The sequence below is a fragment of the Carcharodon carcharias genome, chromosome 11, assembly GCF_017639515.1.
Source record: "Carcharodon carcharias isolate sCarCar2 chromosome 11, sCarCar2.pri, whole genome shotgun sequence".
NCBI lineage: Eukaryota > Metazoa > Chordata > Chondrichthyes > Lamniformes > Lamnidae > Carcharodon > Carcharodon carcharias.
In genome coordinates this window covers 4,734,636-4,753,996 of record NC_054477.1, presented here as the reverse complement: position 1 = coordinate 4,753,996, position 19,361 = coordinate 4,734,636, and the positions used below count along the sequence as shown (strand labels likewise).

The following is a 19,361-nucleotide window of genomic DNA, read 5'->3' as shown; positions in this document are numbered from 1 at the left end:
CGTTCTCTCTCTCTCGCGCTCTCTCTCTCTCGCGCTCTTCCTCTCTCTCGCGCTCTTTCTCTCTCTCGCGCTCTCTCTCTCTCGCACTCTCTCTCGCGCTCTCTCTCTCTCTCGCGCTCTCTCTCTCTCTCTCGCGCTCTCTCTCTCGCACTCTCTCGCGCTCTCTCTCTTGCACTCTCTCTTGCACTCTCTCTTGCACTCTCTCTTGCACTCTCTCTTGCACTCTCTCTTGCGCTCTCTCTCGTGCTCTCTCTCGTGCTCTCTCTCGTGCTCTCTCTCGTGCTCTCTCGCGCGCTCTCTCGCACGCTCTCTCTCGCACGCTCTCTCTCGCGCGCTCTCTCTCGCGCGCTCTCTCTCGCGCGCTCTCTCTCGCGCGCTCTCTCTCGCGCGCTCTCTCTCGCGCGCTCTCTCTCGCGCGCTCTCTCTCGCGCGCTCTCTCGCGCTCTCGTGCTCTCTCGCGCTCTCGTGCTCTCTCGCGCTCTCGTGCTCTCTCTCTCTCGTGCTCTCTCTCTCTCGCGCTCTCTCTCTCTCGCGCTCTCTCTCTCTCGCGCTCTCTCTCTCTCGCGCTCTCTCTCTCTCGCGCTCTCTCTCTCGCGCTCTCTCTCTCTCTCTCGCGCTCTCTCTCTCTCTCTCGCGCTCTCTCTCTCTCTCGCGCTCTCTCTCTCTCTCTCTCGCGCTCTCTCTCTCCCTCGCGCTCTCTCCCTCGCGCTCTCTCCCTCGCGCTCTCTCCCTCGCGCTCTCTCCCTCGCGCTCTCTCCCTCGCGCTCTCTCTCTCGCGCTCTCTCTCTCGCGCTCTCTCTCTCGCGCTCTCTCTCTCGCGCTCTCTCTCTCGCGCTCTCTCTCTCGCGCTCTCTCTCTCGCGCTCTCTCTCTCGCTCTCGTGCTCTCGCTCTCTCTCTCTCTCGCTCTCTCTCTCTCTCGCGCTCTCTCTCTCTCGCGCTCTCTCTCTCTCGCTCTCTCTCTCTCGCGCTCTCTCTCTCGCGCTCTCTCTCTCGCGCTCTTTCTCTCTCTCGCGCTCTTTCTCTCTCTCGCGCTCTTTCTCTCGCGCTCTCTCTCTCGCGCTCTCTCTCTCGCACTCTCTCTCGCGCTCTCTCTCTTGCACTCTCTCTCGCGCTCTCTCTCTTGCACTCTCTCTCGTGCTCTCTCGCGCGCTCTCTCTCGCGCGCTCTCTCGCGCGCTCTCTCGCACGCTCTCTCGCACGCTCTCTCTCGCGTGCTCTCTCTCGCGCGCTCTCTCGCGCTCTCGTGCTCTCTCGCGCTCTCGTGCTCTCTCTCTCTCTCTCGCGCTCTCTCTCTCGCGCTCTCTCTCTCGCGCTCTCTCTCTCGCGCTCTCTCTCTCGCGCTCTCTCTCTCTCGCGCTCTCTCTCGCGCTCTCTCTCGCGCTCTCTCTCTCGCTCTCTCTCGCGCTCTCTCTCTCGCTCTCTCTCTCGGTCTCTCTCTCTCTCGCTCTCTCTCTCGCTCTCTCTCTCGCTCTCTCTCTCGCTCTCTCTCTCGCTCTCTCGCTCTCTCTCTCGCTCTCTCTCTCGCTCTCTCTCTCGCTCTCTCTCTCGCGCTCTCTCTCTCGCTCTTGTGCTCTCTCGCGCTCTCTCTCTCGCTCTTGTGCTCTCTCGCTCTTGTGCTCTCTCGCGCTCTCTCTCGCGCTCTCTCTCTCGCGCTCTCTCTCGCGCTCTCTCTCGCGCTCTCTCTCTCGCGCTCTCTCTCTCGCGCTCTCTCTCTCGCGCTCTCTCTCTCGCGCTCTCTCTCTCGCGCTCTCTCTCTCGCGCTCTCTCTCTCGCGCTCTCTCTCTCGCGCTCTCTCTCTCGCTCTCGTGCTCTCGCTCTCTCTCTCGCGCTCTCTCTCTCGCGCTCTTCCTCTCTCTCGCGCTCTTCCTCTCTCTCGCGCTCTTCCTCTCTCTCGCGCTCTTTCTCTCTCTCGCGCTCTCTCTCTCGCACTCTCTCTCGTGCTCTCTCTCTCTCTCGTGCTCTCTCTCTCTCTCGCGCTCTCTCTCTCTCTCGCGCTCTCTCTCGCGCTCTCTCTCTCTTGCACTCTCTCTCGTGCTCTCTCTCGTGCTCTCTCGCGCGCTCTCTCTCGCGCGCTCTCTCTCGCGCGCTCTCTCTCGCGCGCTCTCTCTCGCGCGCTCTCTCTCGCGCGCTCTCTCTCGCGCGCTCTCTCTCGCGCGCTCTCTCTCGCGCGCTCTCTCTCGCGCGCTCTCTCTCGCGCGCTCTCTCTCGCGCGCTCTCTCTCGCGCGCTCTCTCTCGCGCGCTCTCTCGCTCTCTCTCGCGCTCTCTCTCTCTCTCGCTCTCTCTCGCTCTCTCTCGCTCTCTCTCGCTCTCTCTCTCGCGCTCTCTCTCTCTCGCGCTCTCTCTCTCTCTCGCTCTCTCTCTCGCTCTCTCTCTCGCTCTCTCTCTCGCTCTCTCTCTCGCTCTCTCTCGCTCTCTCTCGCTCTCTCTCGCGCTCTCTCTCGCGCTCTCTCTCTCGCGCTCTCTCTCTCGCGCTCTCTCTCTCGCGCTCTCTCTCTCGCGCTCTCTCTCTCGCGCTCTCTCTCTCGCGCTCTCTCTCTCGCGCTCTCTCTCTCGCGCTCTCTCTCTCGCGCTCTCTCTCGCGCTCTTGTGCTCTCTCTCTCGCGCTCTCTCTCTCTCTCTCGCGCTCTCTCTCTCGCGCTCTCTCTCTCGCGCTCTCTCTCTCTCGCGCTCTCTCTCTCGCGCTCTCTCTCTCGCGCTCTCTCTCTCGCGCTCTCTCTCTCGCGCTCTCTCTCTCGCGCTCTCTCTCTCGCGCTCTCTCTCTCGCGCTCTCTCTCTCGCGCTCTCTCTCTCGCGCTCTCTCTCTCGCGCTCTCTCTCTCGCGCTCTCTCTCTCGCGCTCTCTCTCTCGCGCTCTCTCTCTCTCGCGCTCTCTCTGTCGCGCTCTCTCTCGTGCTCGCGCGCTCTCTCTCTCGCGCTCTCTCTCTCGCGCTCTCTCTCTCGCGCTCTCTCTCTCGCGCTCTCTCTCTCGCGCTCTCTCTCTCGCGCTCTCTCTCTCGCGCTCTCTCTCTCGCGCTCTCTCTCTCGCGCTCTCTCTCTCGCGCTCTCTCTCTCGCGCTCTCTCTCTCGCGCTCTCTCTCTCGCGCTCTCTCTCTCGCGCTCTCTCTCTCGCGCTCTCTCTCTCTCTCTCGTGCTCTCTCTCTCTCGCTCTCGTGCTCTCTCTCTCTCGCTCTCGTGCTCTCTCTCTCTCGCGCTCTCTCTCTCGCGCTCTCTCTCTCTCGCGCTCTCTCTCTCTCGCGCTCTCTCTCTCTCGCGCTCTCTCTCTCTCGCGCTCTCTCTCTCGCGCTCTCTCTCTCTCTCTCTCTCTCGCGCTCTCTCTCTCGCGCTCTCTCTCTCTCGCGCTCTCTCTCTCGCGCTCTCTCTCTCGCGCTCTCTCTCTTGCGCTCTCTCTCTCGCGCTCTCTCTCTCGCGCTCTCTCTCTCGCGCTCTCTCTCTCGCGCTCTCTCTCTCGCGCTCTCTCTCTCGCGCTCTCTCTCTCGCGCTCTCTCTCTCTCGCGCTCTCTCTCTCGCGCTCTCTCTCTCGCGCTCTCTCTCTCGCGTTCTCTCTCGCTCTCGTGCTCTCGCTCTCTCTCGCGCTCTCTCTCTCTCGCGCTCTTTCTCTCTCTCGCGCTCTTTCTCTCTCTCGCGCTCTCTCCCTCTCGCGCTCTCTCTCTCTCGCACTCTCTCTCTCTCGCGCTCTCGCTCTCTCTCTCGCGCTCTCTCTCTCGCGCTCTCTCTCGCGCTCTCTCTCGCGCTCTCTCTCGCGCTCTCTCTCTCGCACTCTCTCTCGCACTCTCTCTCTCGCACTCTCTCTCTCGCACTCTCTCTCGCACTCTCTCTCGCACTCTCTCTCGCACTCTCTCTCGCACTCTCTCTCGCGCGCTCTCTCTCGCGCGCTCTCTCTTGCGCGCTCTCTCTCTCACGCTCTCTCTCTCGCGCTCTCTCTCTCGCTCTCATGCTCTCTCTCTCGCGCTCTCGTGCTCTCTCTCTCTCTCGCGCTCTCTCTCTCGCGCTCTCTCTCTCGCGCTCTCTCGCGCTCTGTCTCTCGCGCTCTGTCTCTCGCGCTCTGTCTCTCGCGCTCTGTCTCTCGCGCTCTGTCTCTCGCGCTCTGTCTCTCGCGCTCTCTCTCTCTCTCTCTCGCTCTCTCTCTCTCTCTCGCGCTCTCTCTCTCTCGCGCTCTCTCTCTCTCGCGCTCTCTCTCGCGCTCTCTCTCGCGCTCTCTCTCGCGCTCTCTCTCGCGCTCTCTCTCTCGCGCTCTCTCTCGCTCTCTCTCTCGCTCTCTCTCTCGCGCTCTCTCTCGCTCTCTCTCTCGCTCTCTCTCTCGCTCTCTCTCTCTCGCTCTCTCTTGCGCGCTCTCTCTCGCGCGCTCTCTCTCGCGCGCTCTCTCTCGCGCGCTCTCTCTCGCGCGCTCTCTCTCGCGCGCTCTCTCTCGCGCGCTCTCTCTCGCGCGCTCTCTCTCGCGCGCTCTCTCTCGCGCGCTCTCTCTCGCGCGCTCTCTCTCGCGCGCTCTCTCTCGCGCGCTCTCTCTCGCGCGCTCTCTCTCGCGCGCTCTCTCTCGCGCGCTCTCTCTCGCGCGCTCTCTCTCGCGCGCTCTCTCTCGCGCGCTCTCTCTCGCGCTCTCTCTCTCGCGCTCTCTCTCTCGCGCTCTCTCGCGCTCCCTCTGTCTCCCTCTCTCTCGCGCTCTCTCTGTCTCTCTCCCTCTCGCGCTCTCTCTGTCTCTCTCCCTCTCGCGCTCTCTCTGTCTCTCTCCCTCTCTCTCGCGCTCTCTCTGTCTCTCTCTCTCTCGCGCTCTCTGTCTCTCTCTCTCACGCTCTTTCTGTCTCTCTCTCTCGCGCTCTCTCTGTCTCTCTCTCTCGCGCTCTCTCTGTCTCTCTATCTCTCGCGCTCTCTCTCTCTTTCGCGCTCTCTCTCTCTCGCGCTCTCTCTCTCTCTCACTCTCTCTCTCTCACGCTCTCTCTCTCTTGAGCTCTCTCTCTCTCTCTCTTGCGCTCTCTCTCTCTCTCTTGCGCTCTCTCTCTCTCTCTTGCGCTCTCTCTCTCTCGCGCTCTCTCTCTCGCGCTCTCTCTCTCTCGCGCTCTCTCTCTCTCGCGCTCTCTCTCTCGCGCTCTCTCTCTCGCGCTCTCTCTCTCTCGCTCTCTCTCCCTCGCGCTCTCTCTCTCGCACTCTCTCTCTCGCACTCTCTCTCTCGCGCTCTCTCTCTCGCGCTCTCTCTCTCGCGCTCTCTCTCTCGCGCTCTTTCTCTCTCTCGCGCTCTCTCTCTCTCGCGCTCTCTCTCTCTCGCTCTCTCTCTCTCTCGCGCTCACTCTCTCTCTCGCGCTCTCTCTCTCGCGCTCTCTCTCTCTCTTTCGCGCTCTCTCTCTCTCTTTCGCGCTCTCTCTCTCTCTCGCGCTCTCTCTCTCTCGCGCTCTCTCTCTCTCGCGCTCTCTCTCTCGCGCTCTCTCTCTCTCTCGCTCTCTCTCTCGCGCTCTCTCGCGCTCTCTCTCTCGCGCTCTCTCTCTCGCGCTCTCTCTCTCGCGCTCTCTCTCTCGCGCTCTCTCTCTCGCTCTCGCTCTCGCTCTCGCTCTCGCTCTCGCTCTCGCTCTCACTCTCTCTCTCTCGCTCGATCTCTCTCTCTCACTCGCTCGATCGCTCTCTCTCACTCGCTCGATCTCTCTCTCTCACTCGCTCGATCTCTCTCTCTCACTCGCTCGATCTCTCTCTCTCACTCGCTCGATCTCTCTCTCTCACTCGCTCGATCTCTCTCTCTCACTCGCTCGATCTCGCTCGCTCGCTCTCTCGCTCTCTCGCTCTCTCACTCGCTCTCTCTCTCTCTCTCTTGCGCTCTCTCTCTCTCTCTTGCGCTCTCTCTCTCTCGCGCTCTCTCTCTCTCGCGCTCTCTCTCGCGCGCTCTCTCTCTCGCGCGCTCTCTCTCTCGCGCTCTCTCTCTCTCGCGCTCTCTCTCTCTCGCGCTCTCTCTCTCTCTCGCGCTCTCTCTCTCCCTCGCGCTCTCTCTCTCCCTCACACTCTCTCTCTCGCGCTCTCTCTCTCGCGCGCTCTTTCTCTCTCTCGCGCTCTCTCTCTCGCGCTCTTTCTCTCTCTCGCACTCTCTCTCTCGCGCTCTCTCTCTCGCACTCTCTCTCTCGCGCTCTATCTCTCTCTCGCGCTCTCTCTCGCGCTCTCTCTCGCTCTCTCTCTCGCTCTCTCTCTCGCTCTCTCTCTCGCTCTCTCTCTCGCTCTCTCTCTCGCTCTCTCTCGCTCTCTCTCGCTCTCTCTCGCTCTCTCTCGCTCTCTCCCGCTCTCTCCCGCTCTCTCCCGCTCTCTCCCGCTCTCTCCGCTCTCTCCCGCTCTCTCCCGCTCTCTCTCGCTCTCTCTCGCTCTCTCTCGCTCTCTCTCGCTCTCTCTCTCTCTCTCGCTCGCTCTCTCTCGCACTTTCTCTCTCGCACTTTCTCTCTCGCGCTCTCTCTCTCGCGCTCTCTCGCGCTCCCTCTGTCTCCCTCTCTCTCGCGCTCTCTCTGTCTCTCTCCCTCTCGCGCTCTCTCTCTCTCTCTCTCTCGCGCTCTCTCTGTCTCTCTCTCTCTCGCGCTCTCTGTCTCTCTCTCTCTCGCGCTCTCTCTGTCTCTCTCTCTCTCGCGCTCTCTCTGTCTCTCTCTCTCTCGCGCTCTCTCTGTCTCTCTATCTCTCGCGCTCTCTCTCTCTTTCGCGCTCTCTCTCTCTCGCGCTCTCTCTCTCTCACTCTCTGGCTCTCACGCTCTCTCTCTCTTGCGCTCTCTCTCTCTCTCTTGCGCTCTCTCTCTCTCTCTCTCGCGCTCTCTCTCTCTCTCTTGCGCTCTCTCTCTCTCGCGCTCTCTCTCTCTCGCGCTCTCTCTCTCTCGCGCTCTCTCTCTCTCGCGCGCTCTCTCTCTCGCGCGCTCTCTCTCTCGCGCGCTCTCTCTCTCGCGCTCTCTCTCTCTCGTGCTCTCTCTCTCTCGCGCTCTCTCTCTCCCTCGCGCTCTCTCTCTCCCTCACACTCTCTCTCTCGCGCTCTCTCTCTCGCGCTCTCTCTCTCGCGCTCTCTCTCTCGCGCTCTTTCTCTCTCTCGTGCTCTCTCTCTCGCGCTCTCTCTCTCGCACTCTCTCTCTCTCGCGCTCTATCTCTCTCTCGCGCTCTCTCTCTCTCGCACTCTCTCTCTCTCTCTCGCGCTCTCTCTCTCTCGCGCTCTCTCTCTCTCTCGCGCTCTCTCTCTCTCTCGCGCTCTCTCTCTCGCGCTCTCTCTCTCTCTCGCTCTCTCTCTCGCGCTGTCTCTCTCGCACTCTCTCTCGCACTCTCTCTCTCGCGCTCTCTCTCTCGCGCTCTCTCTCTCGCGCTCTCTCTCTCGCGCTCTCTCTCTCGCGCTCTCTCTCTCGCGCTCTCTCTCTCGCGCTCTCTCTCTCGCGCTCTCTCTCTCGCGCTCTCTCTCTCGCGCTCTCTCTCTCGCGCTCTCTCTCTTGCGCTCTCTCTCTCGCGCTCTCTCTCTCGCTCTCGCGCTCTCTCTCTCGCGCTCGTGCTCTCTCTCTCTCTCGCGCGCTCTCTCTCGCGCTCTCTCGCGCTCTCTCGCGCTCTCTCGCGCTCTCTCGCGCTCTCTCGCGCTCTCTCTCGCGCTCTCTCTCGCGCTCTCTCTCGCGCTCTCTCTCGCGCTCTCTCTCGCGCTCTCTCTCGCGCTCTCTCTCTCGCGCTCTCTCTCTCGCACTATCTCTCTCGCGCACTCTCTCGCACTCTCGTGCTCTCGCGCTCTCTCTCGCGCTCTCTCTCTCGCGCTATCTCTCTCGCGCTATCTCTCTCGCGCTATCTCTCTCGCGCTATCTCTCTCGCGCTCTCTCTCTCGCGCTCTCTCTCTCGCGCTCTCTCTCTCGCGCTCTCTCTCTCGCGCTCTCTCTCGCGCTATCTCTCTCGCGCTCTCTCGCGCTCTCTCGCGCTCTCTCTCTCGCGCTCTCTCTCGCGCTCTCTCTCGTGCTCTCTCGCGCTCTCTCTCTCTCGCGCTCTCTCTCTCTCGCGCTCTTTCTCTCTCTCTCGCTCTCTCTCTCTCTCTCTCGTGCTCTCGCGCTCTCTCTCTCGCGCTCTCTCTCGCGCTCTCTCTCGCGCTCTCTCTCGCGCTCTCTCTCGCGCTCTCTCTCGCGCTCTCTCTCGCGCTCTCTCTCGCGCTCTCTCTCGCGCTCTCTCTCGCGCTCGCTCTCGCGCTCGCTCTCGCGCTCTCTCTCTCGCTCTCGTGCTCTCTCTCTCGCGCTCTCGCTCTCTCTCTCGCGCTCTCTCTCTCGCGCTCTCTCTCTCGCGCTCTCTCTCGCGCTCTCTCTCTCTCGCGCTCTCTCTCTCTCGCGCTCTCTCTCTCTCGCGCTCTCTCTCTCGCGCTCTCTCTCTCGCGCTCTCTCTCTCGCGCTCTCTCTCTCTCTCGCGCTCTCTCTCTCGCGCTCTCTCTCTCGCGCTCTCTCTCTCGCGCTCTCTCTCTCGCGCTCTCTCTCTCGCGCTCTCTCTCTCGCGCTCTCTCTCGCTCTCACGCTCTCTTTCTCTCTCGTGCTCACTATCTCGCGCTCTCTCTGTCTCTCTCTCTCGCGCTCTCTCTCTCGCGCTCTCTCTCTCGCGCTCTCTCTCTCGCGCTCTCTCTCTCGCGCTCTCTCTCGCGCTCTCTCTCTCGCGCTCTCTCTCTCGCGCTCTCTCTCTCGCGCTCTCTCTCTCGCGCTCTCTCTCTCTCGCGCTCTCTCTGTCGCGCTCTCTCTGTCGCGCTCGCGCGCTCTCTCTCTCGCGCTCTCTCTCTCGCGCTCTCTCTCTCGCGCTCTCTCTCTCGCGCTCTCTCTCTCGCGCTCTCTCTCTCGCGCTCTCTCTCTCGCGCTCTCTCTCTCGCGCTCTCTCTCTCGCGCTCTCTCTCTCGCGCTCTCTCTCTCGCGCTCTCTCTCTCGCGCTCTCTCTCTCGCGCTCTCTCTCTCGCGCTCTCTCTCTCGCGCTCTCTCTCTCGCGCTCTCTCTCTCGCGCTCTCTCTCTCGCGCTCTCTCTCTCGCGCTCTCTCTCTCGCTCTCGTGCTCTCTCTCTCTCGCTCTCGTGCTCTCTCTCTCTCGCTCTCGTGCTCTCTCTCTCGCGCTCTCTCTCTCGCGCTCTCTCTCTCTCGCGCTCTCTCTCTCTCGCGCTCTCTCTCTCTCGCGCTCTCTCTCTCTCGCGCTCTCTCTCTCGCGCTCTCTCTCTCTCGCGCTCTCTCTCTCTCTCTCGCGCTCTCTCTCTCGCGCTCTCTCTCTCTCGCGCTCTCTCTCTCGCGCTCTCTCTCTCGCGCTCTCTCTCTCGCGCTCTCTCTCTCGCGTTCTCTCTCGCTCTCGTGCTCTCGCTCTCTCTCGCGCTCTCTCTCGCTCGCGCTCTTTCTCTCTCTCGCGCTCTTTCTCTCTCTCGCGCTCTCTCCCTCTCGCGCTCTCTCTCTCTCGCACTCTCTCTCTCTCGCGCTCTCGCTCTCTCTCTCGCGCTCTCTCTCTCGCGCTCTCTCTCGCGCTCTCTCTCGCGCTCTCTCTCGCGCTCTCTCTCGCGCTCTCTCTCTCGCACTCTCTCTCGCACTCTCTCTCTCGCACTCTCTCTCTCGCACTCTCTCTCGCACTCTCTCTCGCACTCTCTCTCGCACTCTCTCTCGCACTCTCTCTCGCGCGCTCTCTCTCGCGCGCTCTCTCTTGCGCGCTCTCTCTCTCACGCTCTCTCTCTCGCGCTCTCTCTCTCGCTCTCATGCTCTCTCTCTCGCGCTCTCGTGCTCTCTCTCTCTCTCGCGCTCTCTCTCTCGCGCTCTCTCGCGCTCTGTCTCTCGCGCTCTGTCTCTCGCGCTCTGTCTCTCGCGCTCTGTCTCTCGCGCTCTGTCTCTCGCGCTCTGTCTCTCTCTCTCTCGCGCTCTCTCTCTCTCGCGCTCTCTCTCTCTCGCGCTCTCTCTCTCTCGCGCTCTCTCTCGCGCTCTCTCTCGCGCTCTCTCTCGCGCTCTCTCTCGCGCTCTCTCTCGCGCTCTCTCTCGCGCGCTCTCTCGCACGCTCTCTCTCGCTCTCTCTCTCGCTCTCTCTCTCGCTCTCTCTCTCGCTCTCTCTCTCGCTCTCTCTCTCTCGCTCTCTCTCGCGCGCTCTCTCTCGCGCGCTCTCTCTCGCGCGCTCTCTCTCGCGCGCTCTCTCTCGCGCGCTCTCTCTCGCGCGCTCTCTCTCGCGCGCTCTCTCTCGCGCGCTCTCTCTCGCGCGCTCTCTCTCGCGCGCTCTCTCTCGCGCGCTCTCTCTCGCGCGCTCTCTCTCGCGCGCTCTCTCTCGCGCGCTCTCTCTCGCGCGCTCTCTCTCGCGCGCTCTCTCTCGCGCTCTCTCTCTCGCGCTCTCTCTCTCGCGCTCTCTCGCGCTCCCTCTGTCTCCCTCTCTCTCGCGCTCTCTCTGTCTCTCTCCCTCTCGCGCTCTCTCTGTCTCTCTCCCTCTCGCGCTCTCTCTGTCTCTCTCCCTCTCTCTCGCGCTCTCTCTGTCTCTCTCTCTCTCGCGCTCTCTGTCTCTCTCTCTCACGCTCTTTCTGTCTCTCTCTCTCGCGCTCTCTCTGTCTCTCTCTCTCTCGCGCTCTCTCTGTCTCTCTATCTCTCGCGCTCTCTCTCTCTTTCGCGCTCTCTCTCTCTCGCGCTCTCTCTCTCTCTCACTCTCTCTCTCTCACGCTCTCTCTCTCTCTCTTGCGCTCTCTCTCTCTCTCTCTTGCGCTCTCTCTCTCTCTCTTGCGCTCTCTCTCTCTCTCGCGCTCTCTCTCTCTCGCGCTCTCTCTCTCGCGCTCTCTCTCTCTCGCGCTCTCTCTCTCTCGCGCTCTCTCTCTCGCGCTCTCTCTCTCGCGCTCTCTCTCTCTCGCTCTCTCTCTCTCGCGCGCTCTCTCTCTCGCACTCTCTCTCTCGCACTCTCTCTCTCGCGCTCTCTCTCTCGCGCTCTCTCTCTCGCGCTCTCTCTCTCGCGCTCTTTCTCTCTCTCGCGCTCTTTCTCTCTCTCGCGCTCTCTCTCTCTCTCGCGCTCTCTCTCTCTCTTTCGCGCTCTCTCTCTCTCTTTCGCGCTCTCTCTCTCTCTCGCGCTCTCTCTCTCTCGCGCTCTCTCTCTCTCGCGCTCTCTCTCTCGCGCTCTCTCTCTCTCTCGCTCTCTCTCTCGCGCTCTCTCGCGCTCTCTCTCTCGCGCTCTCTCTCTCGCGCTCTCTCTCTCGCGCTCTCTCTCTCGCGCTCTCTCTCTCGCGCTCTCTCTCTCGCTCTCGCTCTCGCTCTCGCTCTCGCTCTCGCTCTCGCTCTCGCTCTCGCTCTCACTCTCTCTCTCTCGCTCGATCTCTCTCTCTCACTCGCTCGATCGCTCTCTCTCACTCGCTCGATCTCTCTCTCTCACTCGCTCGATCTCTCTCTCTCACTCGCTCGATCTCTCTCTCTCACTCGCTCGATCTCTCTCTCTCACTCGCTCGATCTCGCTCGCTCGCTCTCTCGCTCTCTCGCTCTCTCACTCGCTCTCTCTCTCTCTCTCTTGCGCTCTCTCTCTCTCTCTTGCGCTCTCTCTCTCTCGCGCTCTCTCTCTCTCGCGCTCTCTCTCGCGCGCTCTCTCTCTCGCGCGCTCTCTCTCTCGCGCTCTCTCTCTCTCGCGCTCTCTCTCTCTCGCGCTCTCTCTCTCTCGCGCTCTCTCTCTCCCTCGCGCTCTCTCTCTCCCTCACACTCTCTCTCTCGCGCTCTCTCTCTCGCGCGCTCTTTCTCTCTCTCGCGCTCTCTCTCTCGCGCTCTTTCTCTCTCTCGCACTCTCTCTCTCGCGCTCTCTCTCTCGCACTCTCTCTCTCGCGCTCTATCTCTCTCTCGCGCTCTCTCTCGCGCTCTCTCTCGCTCTCTCTCTCGCTCTCTCTCTCGCTCTCTCTCTCGCTCTCTCTCTCGCTCTCTCTCTCGCTCTCTCTCGCTCTCTCTCGCTCTCTCTCGCTCTCTCTCGCTCTCTCCCGCTCTCTCCCGCTCTCTCCCGCTCTCTCCCGCTCTCTCCCGCTCTCTCCCGCTCTCTCCCGCTCTCTCCCGCTCTCTCCCGCTCTCTCTCGCTCTCTCTCGCTCTCTCTCGCTCTCTCTCGCTCTCTCTCTCTCTCTCGCTCGCTCTCTCTCGCACTTTCTCTCTCGCACTTTCTCTCTCGCGCTCTCTCTCTCGCGCTCTCTCGCGCTCCCTCTGTCTCCCTCTCTCTCGCGCTCTCTCTGTCTCTCTCCCTCTCGCGCTCTCTCTGTCTCTCTCTCTCTCTCTCGCGCTCTCTCTGTCTCTCTCTCTCTCGCGCTCTCTGTCTCTCTCTCTCTCGCGCTCTCTCTGTCTCTCTCTCTCGCGCTCTCTCTGTCTCTCTCTCTCTCGCGCTCTCTCTGTCTCTCTATCTCTCGCGCTCTCTCTCTCTTTCGCGCTCTCTCTCTCTCGCGCTCTCTCTCTCTCACTCTCTGGCTCTCACGCTCTCTCTCTCTTGCGCTCTCTCTCTCTCTCTTGCGCTCTCTCTCTCTCTCTCTTGCGCTCTCTCTCTCTCTCTTGCGCTCTCTCTCTCTCGCGCTCTCTCTCTCTCGCGCTCTCTCTCTCTCGCGCTCTCTCTCTCTCGCGCGCTCTCTCTCTCGCGCGCTCTCTCTCTCGCGCTCTCTCTCTCTCGTGCTCTCTCTCTCTCGCGCTCTCTCTCTCCCTCGCGCTCTCTCTCTCCCTCACACTCTCTCTCTCGCGCTCTCTCTCTCGCGCTCTCTCTCTCGCGCTCTCTCTCTCGCGCTCTTTCTCTCTCTCGTGCTCTCTCTCTCGCGCTCTCTCTCTCGCACTCTCTCTCTCTCGCGCTCTATCTCTCTCTCGCGCTCTCTCTCTCGCACTCTCTCTCTCTCTCTCGCGCTCTCTCTCTCTCGCGCTCTCTCTCTCTCTCGCGCTCTCTCTCTCTCTCGCGCTCTCTCTCTCGCGCTCTCTCTCTCTCGCTCTCTCTCTCGCGCTGTCTCTCTCGCACTCTCTCTCGCACTCTCTCTCTCGCGCTCTCTCTCTCGCGCTCTCTCTCTCGCGCTCTCTCTCTCGCGCTCTCTCTCTCGCGCTCTCTCTCTCGCGCTCTCTCTCTCGCGCTCTCTCTCTCGCGCTCTCTCTCTCGCGCTCTCTCTCTCGCGCTCTCTCTCTCGCGCTCTCTCTCTCGCGCTCTCTCTCTTGCGCTCTCTCTCTCGCGCTCTCTCTCTCGCTCTCGCGCTCTCTCTCTCGCGCTCGTGCTCTCTCTCTCTCTCGCCCGCTCTCTCTCGCGCTCTCTCGCGCTCTCTCGCGCTCTCTCGCGCTCTCTCGCGCTCTCTCGCGCGCTCTCTCGCGCTCTCTCTCGCGCTCTCTCTCGCGCTCTCTCTCGCGCTCTCTCTCGCGCTCTCTCTCGCGCTCTCTCTCTCGCGCTCTCTCTCTCGCACTATCTCTCTCGCGCACTCTCTCGCACTCTCGTGCTCTCGCGCTCTCTCTCGCGCTCTCTCTCTCGCGCTATCTCTCTCGCGCTATCTCTCTCGCGCTATCTCTCTCGCGCTCTCTCTCTCGCGCTCTCTCTCTCGCGCTCTCTCTCTCGCGCTCTCTCTCTCGCGCTCTCTCTCGCGCTATCTCTCTCGCGCTCTCTCGCGCTCTCTCGCGCTCTCTCTGTCTCTCTCTCTCTCGCGCTCTCTCTCTCGCGCTCTCTCTCTCGCGCTCTCTCTCGCGCTCTCTCTCGCGCTCTCTCTCGCGCTCTCTCTCGCGCTCTCTCTCGCGCTCTCTCTCGCGCTCGCTCTCGCGCTCGCTCTCGCGCTCTCTCTCTCGCTCTCGTGCTCTCTCTCTCGCGCTCTCGCTCTCTCTCTCGCGCTCTCTCTCTCGCACTCTCTCTCACGCGCTCTCTCTCGCGCTCTCTCTCTCTCTCGCTCTCTGTCCCTCTCGCGCTCTCTGTCTCTCTCGCGCTCTCTCTCTCTCGCGCTCTCTCTCTCGCGCTCTCTCTCTCTCTCGCGCTCTCTCTCTCGCGCTCTCTCTCTCGCGCTCTCTCTCTCGCGCTCTCTCTCTCGCGCTCTCTCTCTCGCGCTCTCTCTCTCGCGCTCTCTCTCTCGCGCTCTCTCTCTCGCGCTCTCTCTCTCGCGCTCTCTCTCGCTCTCACGCTCTCTTTCTCTCTCGTGCTCACTATCTCGCGCTCTCTCTGTCTCTCTCTCTCGCGCTCTCTCTCTCTCGTGCTCTCTCTGTCTCTCTCTCTCTCGCGCTCTCTCTCTCGCGCTCTCTCTCTCTCTCGCGCTCTCTCTCTCTCTCGCGCTCTCTCTCTCTCTCTTGCGCTCTCTCTCTCTCGCGCTCTCTCTCTCTCTCGCGCTCTCTCTCGCTCTCGCGCTCTCGCTCTCTCGCTCTCTCGCGCTCTCTCTCTCTCGCGCTCTCTCTCTCTCGCGCTCTTTCTCTCTCTCGCGCTCTTTCTCTCTCTCGCGCTCTTTCTCTCTCTCGCGCTCTCTCTTGCACTCTCTCTCTCGCGCTCTCTCTCTCGCGCTCTCTCTCTCGCGCTCTCTCTCTCGCTCTCTCTCTCTCGCGCTCTCTCTCTCGCGCTCTCTCTCTCGCGCTCTCTCTCGCGCGCTCTCTCTCGCGCGCTCTCTCTCGCGCGCTCTCTCTCTCGCGCTCTCTCTCTCGCTCTCTCTCTCTCGCTGTCGTGCTCTCTCTCTCACGCACTCGTGCTCTCTCTCTCTCTCGCGCGCTCTCTCTCGCGCGCTCTCTCTCGCGCGCTCTCTCTCGCGCGCTCTCTCTCGCGCGCTCTCTCTCGCGCTCTCTCTCTCTCGCGCTCTCTCTCTCGCTCTCTCTCTCGCGCTCTCTCTCTCGCGCTCTCTCTCTCGCGCTCTCTCTCTCGCGCTCTCTCTCTCGCGCTCTCTCTCTCGCGCTCTCTCTCTCGCGCTCTCTCTCTCGCGCTCTCTCTCTCGCGCTCTCTCTCTCGCGCTCTCTCTCTCGCGCTCTCTCTCTCGCGCTCTCTCTCTCGCGCTCTCTCTCTCGCGCTCTCTCTCTCGCGCTCTCGTGCTCTCTCTCTCTCGCTCTCGTGCTCTCTCTCTCTCGCTCTCTCTCTCTCGCGGTCTCTCTCGCGCTCTCTCTCTCTCGCGCTCTCTCTCTCTTGCGCTCTCTCTCTCTCGCGCTCTCTCTCTCGTGCTCTCTCTCTCGTGCTCTCTCTCTCGTGCTCTCTCTCTCGCGCTCTCTCTCTCGCGCTCTCTCTCTCTCGCGCTCTCTCTCTCGCGCTCTCTCTCTCGCGCTCTCTCTCGCGCTCTCTCTCTCGCGCTATCTCTCTCGCGCTATCTCTCTCGCGCTATCTCTCTCGCGCTATCTCTCTCGCGCTCTCTCTCTCGCGCTCTCTCTCTCGCGCTCTCTCTCTCGCGCTCTCTCTCTCGCGCTCTCTCTCGCGCTATCTCTCTCGCGCTCTCTCGCGCTCTCTCGCGCTCTCTCTGTCTCTCTCTCTCTCGCGCTCTCTCTCTCGCGCTCTCTCTCTCGCGCTCTCTCTCGCGCTCTCTCTCGCGCTCTCTCTCGCGCTCTCTCTCGCGCTCTCTCTCGCGCTCTCTCTCGCGCTCTCTCTCGCGCTCGCTCTCGCGCTCGCTCTCGCGCTCTCTCTCTCGCTCTCGTGCTCTCTCTCTCGCGCTCTCGCTCTCTCTCGCGCTCTCTCTCTCGCGCTCTCTCTCTCGCGCTCTCTCTCTCGCTGTCTTCACATAGAAGATGCAAATGACATTGCACAAATAATTGTGAATCAGGAGGTGAAAGTGAGGGAGGAACTTAAAACAATTACAATTAGCAGGGAAAGGGCACTGAGAAAATTATTGGAACTAAAAGCTGACAAGTTCCCAGGTTCTGATGGACTTCACCCTGGGGTCTTAAAAGAAGCGGCTGAAATAATGGATGCATTAGTCTTAATTTTCCAAAATTCCATAGATTCTGGAAAGGCCCTGTTAGATTGGAAAATAGCGAATGTGACTCTTTTCAAAAAAAAGAGGGAGACAGGAAGCAGGAAACTACAGGCCAGTTAGCTTAACATCTATTTTTTATAAAAACAAAAAAACTGCGGATGCTGGAAATCCAAAACAAAAACAGAATTACCTGGAAAAACTCAGCAGGTCTGGCAGCATCGGCGGAGAAGAAAAGAGTTGACGTTTCGAGTCCTCATGATCCTTCGACAGAACTCAAGTTCTGTCTTAGGGTCATGAGGACTCGAAACGTCAACTCTTTTCTTCTCCGCTGATGCTGCCAGACCTGCTGAGTTTTTCCAGGTAATTCTGTTTTTGTTATCTATTTTTTATACTTGTTCACGGGATGTGGGCGTTGCTGGCTAGGCCATCCCTAGTTTCCCTTCAGAAGGTGGTGGTGAGCTGCCTTGTTGAACTGCTGCAGTCCATGTACGAACATATGAAATAGGGACAGGAGTTTACAGAATGAGAGAAGATCTTATTGAAACATATGAGATCCTGACGACTTGGCAGGTTAGATGCTAAGAGGATTTGCCCCTTGTGGGAGAGACTAGAATTGGGGGACACAGTTTAAAAAAACGTGTCACCCTCTGACAGTGCAGCACTCCCTCAGTACTGACAGCATGACAGTGCAGCTCTCCCTCAGTACTGACCCTCTGACAGTGCAGCACTCCCTCAGTACTGACAGCCTGACAGTGCAGCTCTCCCTCAGCACTGACCCCCTGACAGTGCAGCTCTCCCTCAGCACTGACCCCCTGACAGTGCAGCTCTCCCTCAGCACTGACCCCCTGACAGTGCAGCTCTCCCTCAGCACTGACACCCTGACAGTGCAGCTCTCCCTCAGTACTGACCTTCTGACAGTGCAGCACTCCCTCAGTACTGACCCTCTGACAGTGCAGCTCTCCCTCAGCACTGACACCCTGACAGTGCAGCTCTCCCTCAGTACTGACACCCTGACAGTGCAGCTCTCCCTCAGCACAGACCGTCTGACAGTGCAGTACTCCCTCAGTACTGACCCTCTGACAGTGCAGTACTCCCTCAGCACTGACCCCCTGACAGTGCAGCACTCCCTCAGTGCTGACCCTCTGACAGTGCAGCAGTACCTCGGTACTGATCCTCTGACAGTGCAGCTCTCCCTCAGTACTGACCCTCTGTCCATGCAGCATTCCCTCAGTACTGACACCCTTACAGTGCAGCTCTCCCTCAGTACTGACCCTCTGACAATGCAGCTCTCCCTCAGCACTGACCCCCTGACAGTGCAGTACTCCCTCAGTACTGACCCCCTGACAGTGCAGCACTCCCTCAGCACTGCCCTCTGACAGAGCAGCACTCCCTCAGCACTGACCCCCTGACAGTGCAGCACTCCCTCAGTGCTGAGCCTCTGACAGTGCAGCACTACCTCGGTACTTAGCCTCTGACAGTGCAGCTCTCCCTCAGTACTGACCCTCTGACCGTGCAGCATTCCCTCAGTACTGACGCCCTGACAGTGCAGCACTCCCTCAGTACTGACACCCTGACAGTGCAGCTCTCCCTCAGCACTGACCATCTGAAAGTGCAGTACTCCCTCAACACAGATCCTCCGAGAGTGCAGTGTTCCCTCAATACTGACTCTCCAACAGTGCAGCATTCCCTCAGTAATGACCCTCTGACAGTACAGCTCTCCCTCAGTACTGACCCTTTGACCATGCAGCATTCCCTCAGTACTGACCCTCTGACCATGCAGCACTCCCTCAGTACTGACCCTCTGACCATGCAGCACTCCCTCAGTACTGACCCTCTGACAGTGCAGCACACCCTCAGTACTGACCCTCTGACAGTGCAGCATTCCCTCAGTACTAAACCTCTGACGGTGCAGCACTCCCTCAGTACTGACCCTCTGACAGTGCAGCACTCCCTCAGTACTGACCCTCTGACAGTGCAGCACTCCCTCAATACTGACTCTCTGACCATGCAGCACTCCCTCAGTTCTGACCCTCTGACAGTGCAGCACTCCCTCGGTACTGACCCTCTGACAGTGCAGCACTCCCTTGGTACTGACCCTCTGACAGTGCAGCACTCCCTCGGTACTGACCCTCTGACGGTGCAGCACTCCCTCGGTACTGACCCTTTGACAGTGCAGCACTCCCTCGGTACTGACCCTCTGACAGTGCAGCACTCCCTCGGTACTGACCCTCTGACAGTGCAGCACTCCCTCGGTACTGACCCTCTGACAGTGCAGCACTCCCTCGGTACTGACCCTCTGACAGTGCAGCACTCCCTCAGTACTGACCCTCGGACAGTGCAGCACTCCCTCAGTACAGACCCTTATTATGGTTTTCAAAAGGAAATTTGATTATTATTTGAATAGAAAGTTACACGGGCTGAGGGGAAAGGGCGGTAGTGTCGGACATTTTTATTCATTCACGGGATTGCCCATCCCTAGTTGCCCTTGAGAAGGTGGTGGTGAGCTGCCTTCTTGAACCGCTGCAGTCCATGTGGTGTGGGTACACCTACAGTGCTGTTAGGGAGGGAGTTCCAGGATTTTAACCTGGCAACAGTGAAGGAACGGAGATATACTTCCAAGTCAGGATGGTGAGTGATTTGGAGGGGAACTTCCAGGTGGTGGTGTTCCCATGTGTCTGCTGCCTTTGTCCTTCTAAATGATAGTGGTTGTGTGTTTGGAAGGTGCTGTCTAAGGAGCCTTGGTGAATTCCTGCAGTGTATCTTGTAGATGGTACACACACTGCTGCTACTGTGCGTCAGTGTTGGAGGGAGTGAATGTTTGTGGATGTGGTACCAATATGGGGAGATGATGGTGTGGTGGTATTGTCGCTGAACTAGTAATCCAGAGACCCAGGGTAATGCTTTGGGGACCTGGGTCGAATTCTGCCCTGGCAGATGGTGAAATTTGAATTCTGGAATTAAAAGTCTGATGGTGACCCTGAAACCATGCTGTAAAAACCCATCTGGTCCACTGATGCACTTTAGGGAAGGAAATCTGCTGTCCTTACCTGGTCTGGCCTACATGTGACTCCAGACCCACAGCAATGTGGGTGACTCTGATGCCCCTGAACAAGGGGTAATTAGGGATGGGCAATAACTGCTGGCCTAGGCAGTGATGCCCACATCCCATGAAAGAATAAACAAAAGACCAATGGTCTGCTTTGTCCTGGGTGGTGTCAAGCTTTTTGAGTGTTGTGGGAGCTGCACTCAGCCATCATATTCCTGCCTTGTAGATGGTGGACAGGCTTTGTGGATTCAGGTGAGTTACTCACTTAGTTAAACTCCTGAAAAACTCCTCCTTTTGACTTCCCAGTGGAATCTCCACATGAACTCAGAGAAAAATAACAGAACAAATGGAAATATTTCACAGAGATCATTGCAACATATACATTTGTCTTACCCAAGATCACGTAGAGAAGAGAAGATCCTTGGCAGATAAATGTTGCATCGACACCTGTACTGGGGATTCCCAACTCTTCAGTCACAGGTTTGGGATATCCTTCAATCAATGAATATTGTGCCTCAGCTTTGTATATGAATAGTTGTGATCCCTGAA

General features: G+C 60.1%; 1 protein-coding gene across 1 annotated transcript in view; it reads right to left on the bottom strand.

The window, feature by feature from the left end:
- Positions 1–19,077: 19,077 nt before the first annotated feature.
- LOC121284315 (hemopexin-like) overlaps positions 19,078–19,361 on the bottom strand; it is a 46,178-nt gene continuing 45,894 nt past the window's right edge. Inside the window, exon 10 of the mRNA XM_041199704.1 lies at positions 19,078–19,356. Within this exon, the coding sequence (XP_041055638.1) occupies positions 19,078–19,356 (279 nt within the window). The remainder of the gene's footprint in view (positions 19,357–19,361) is intronic.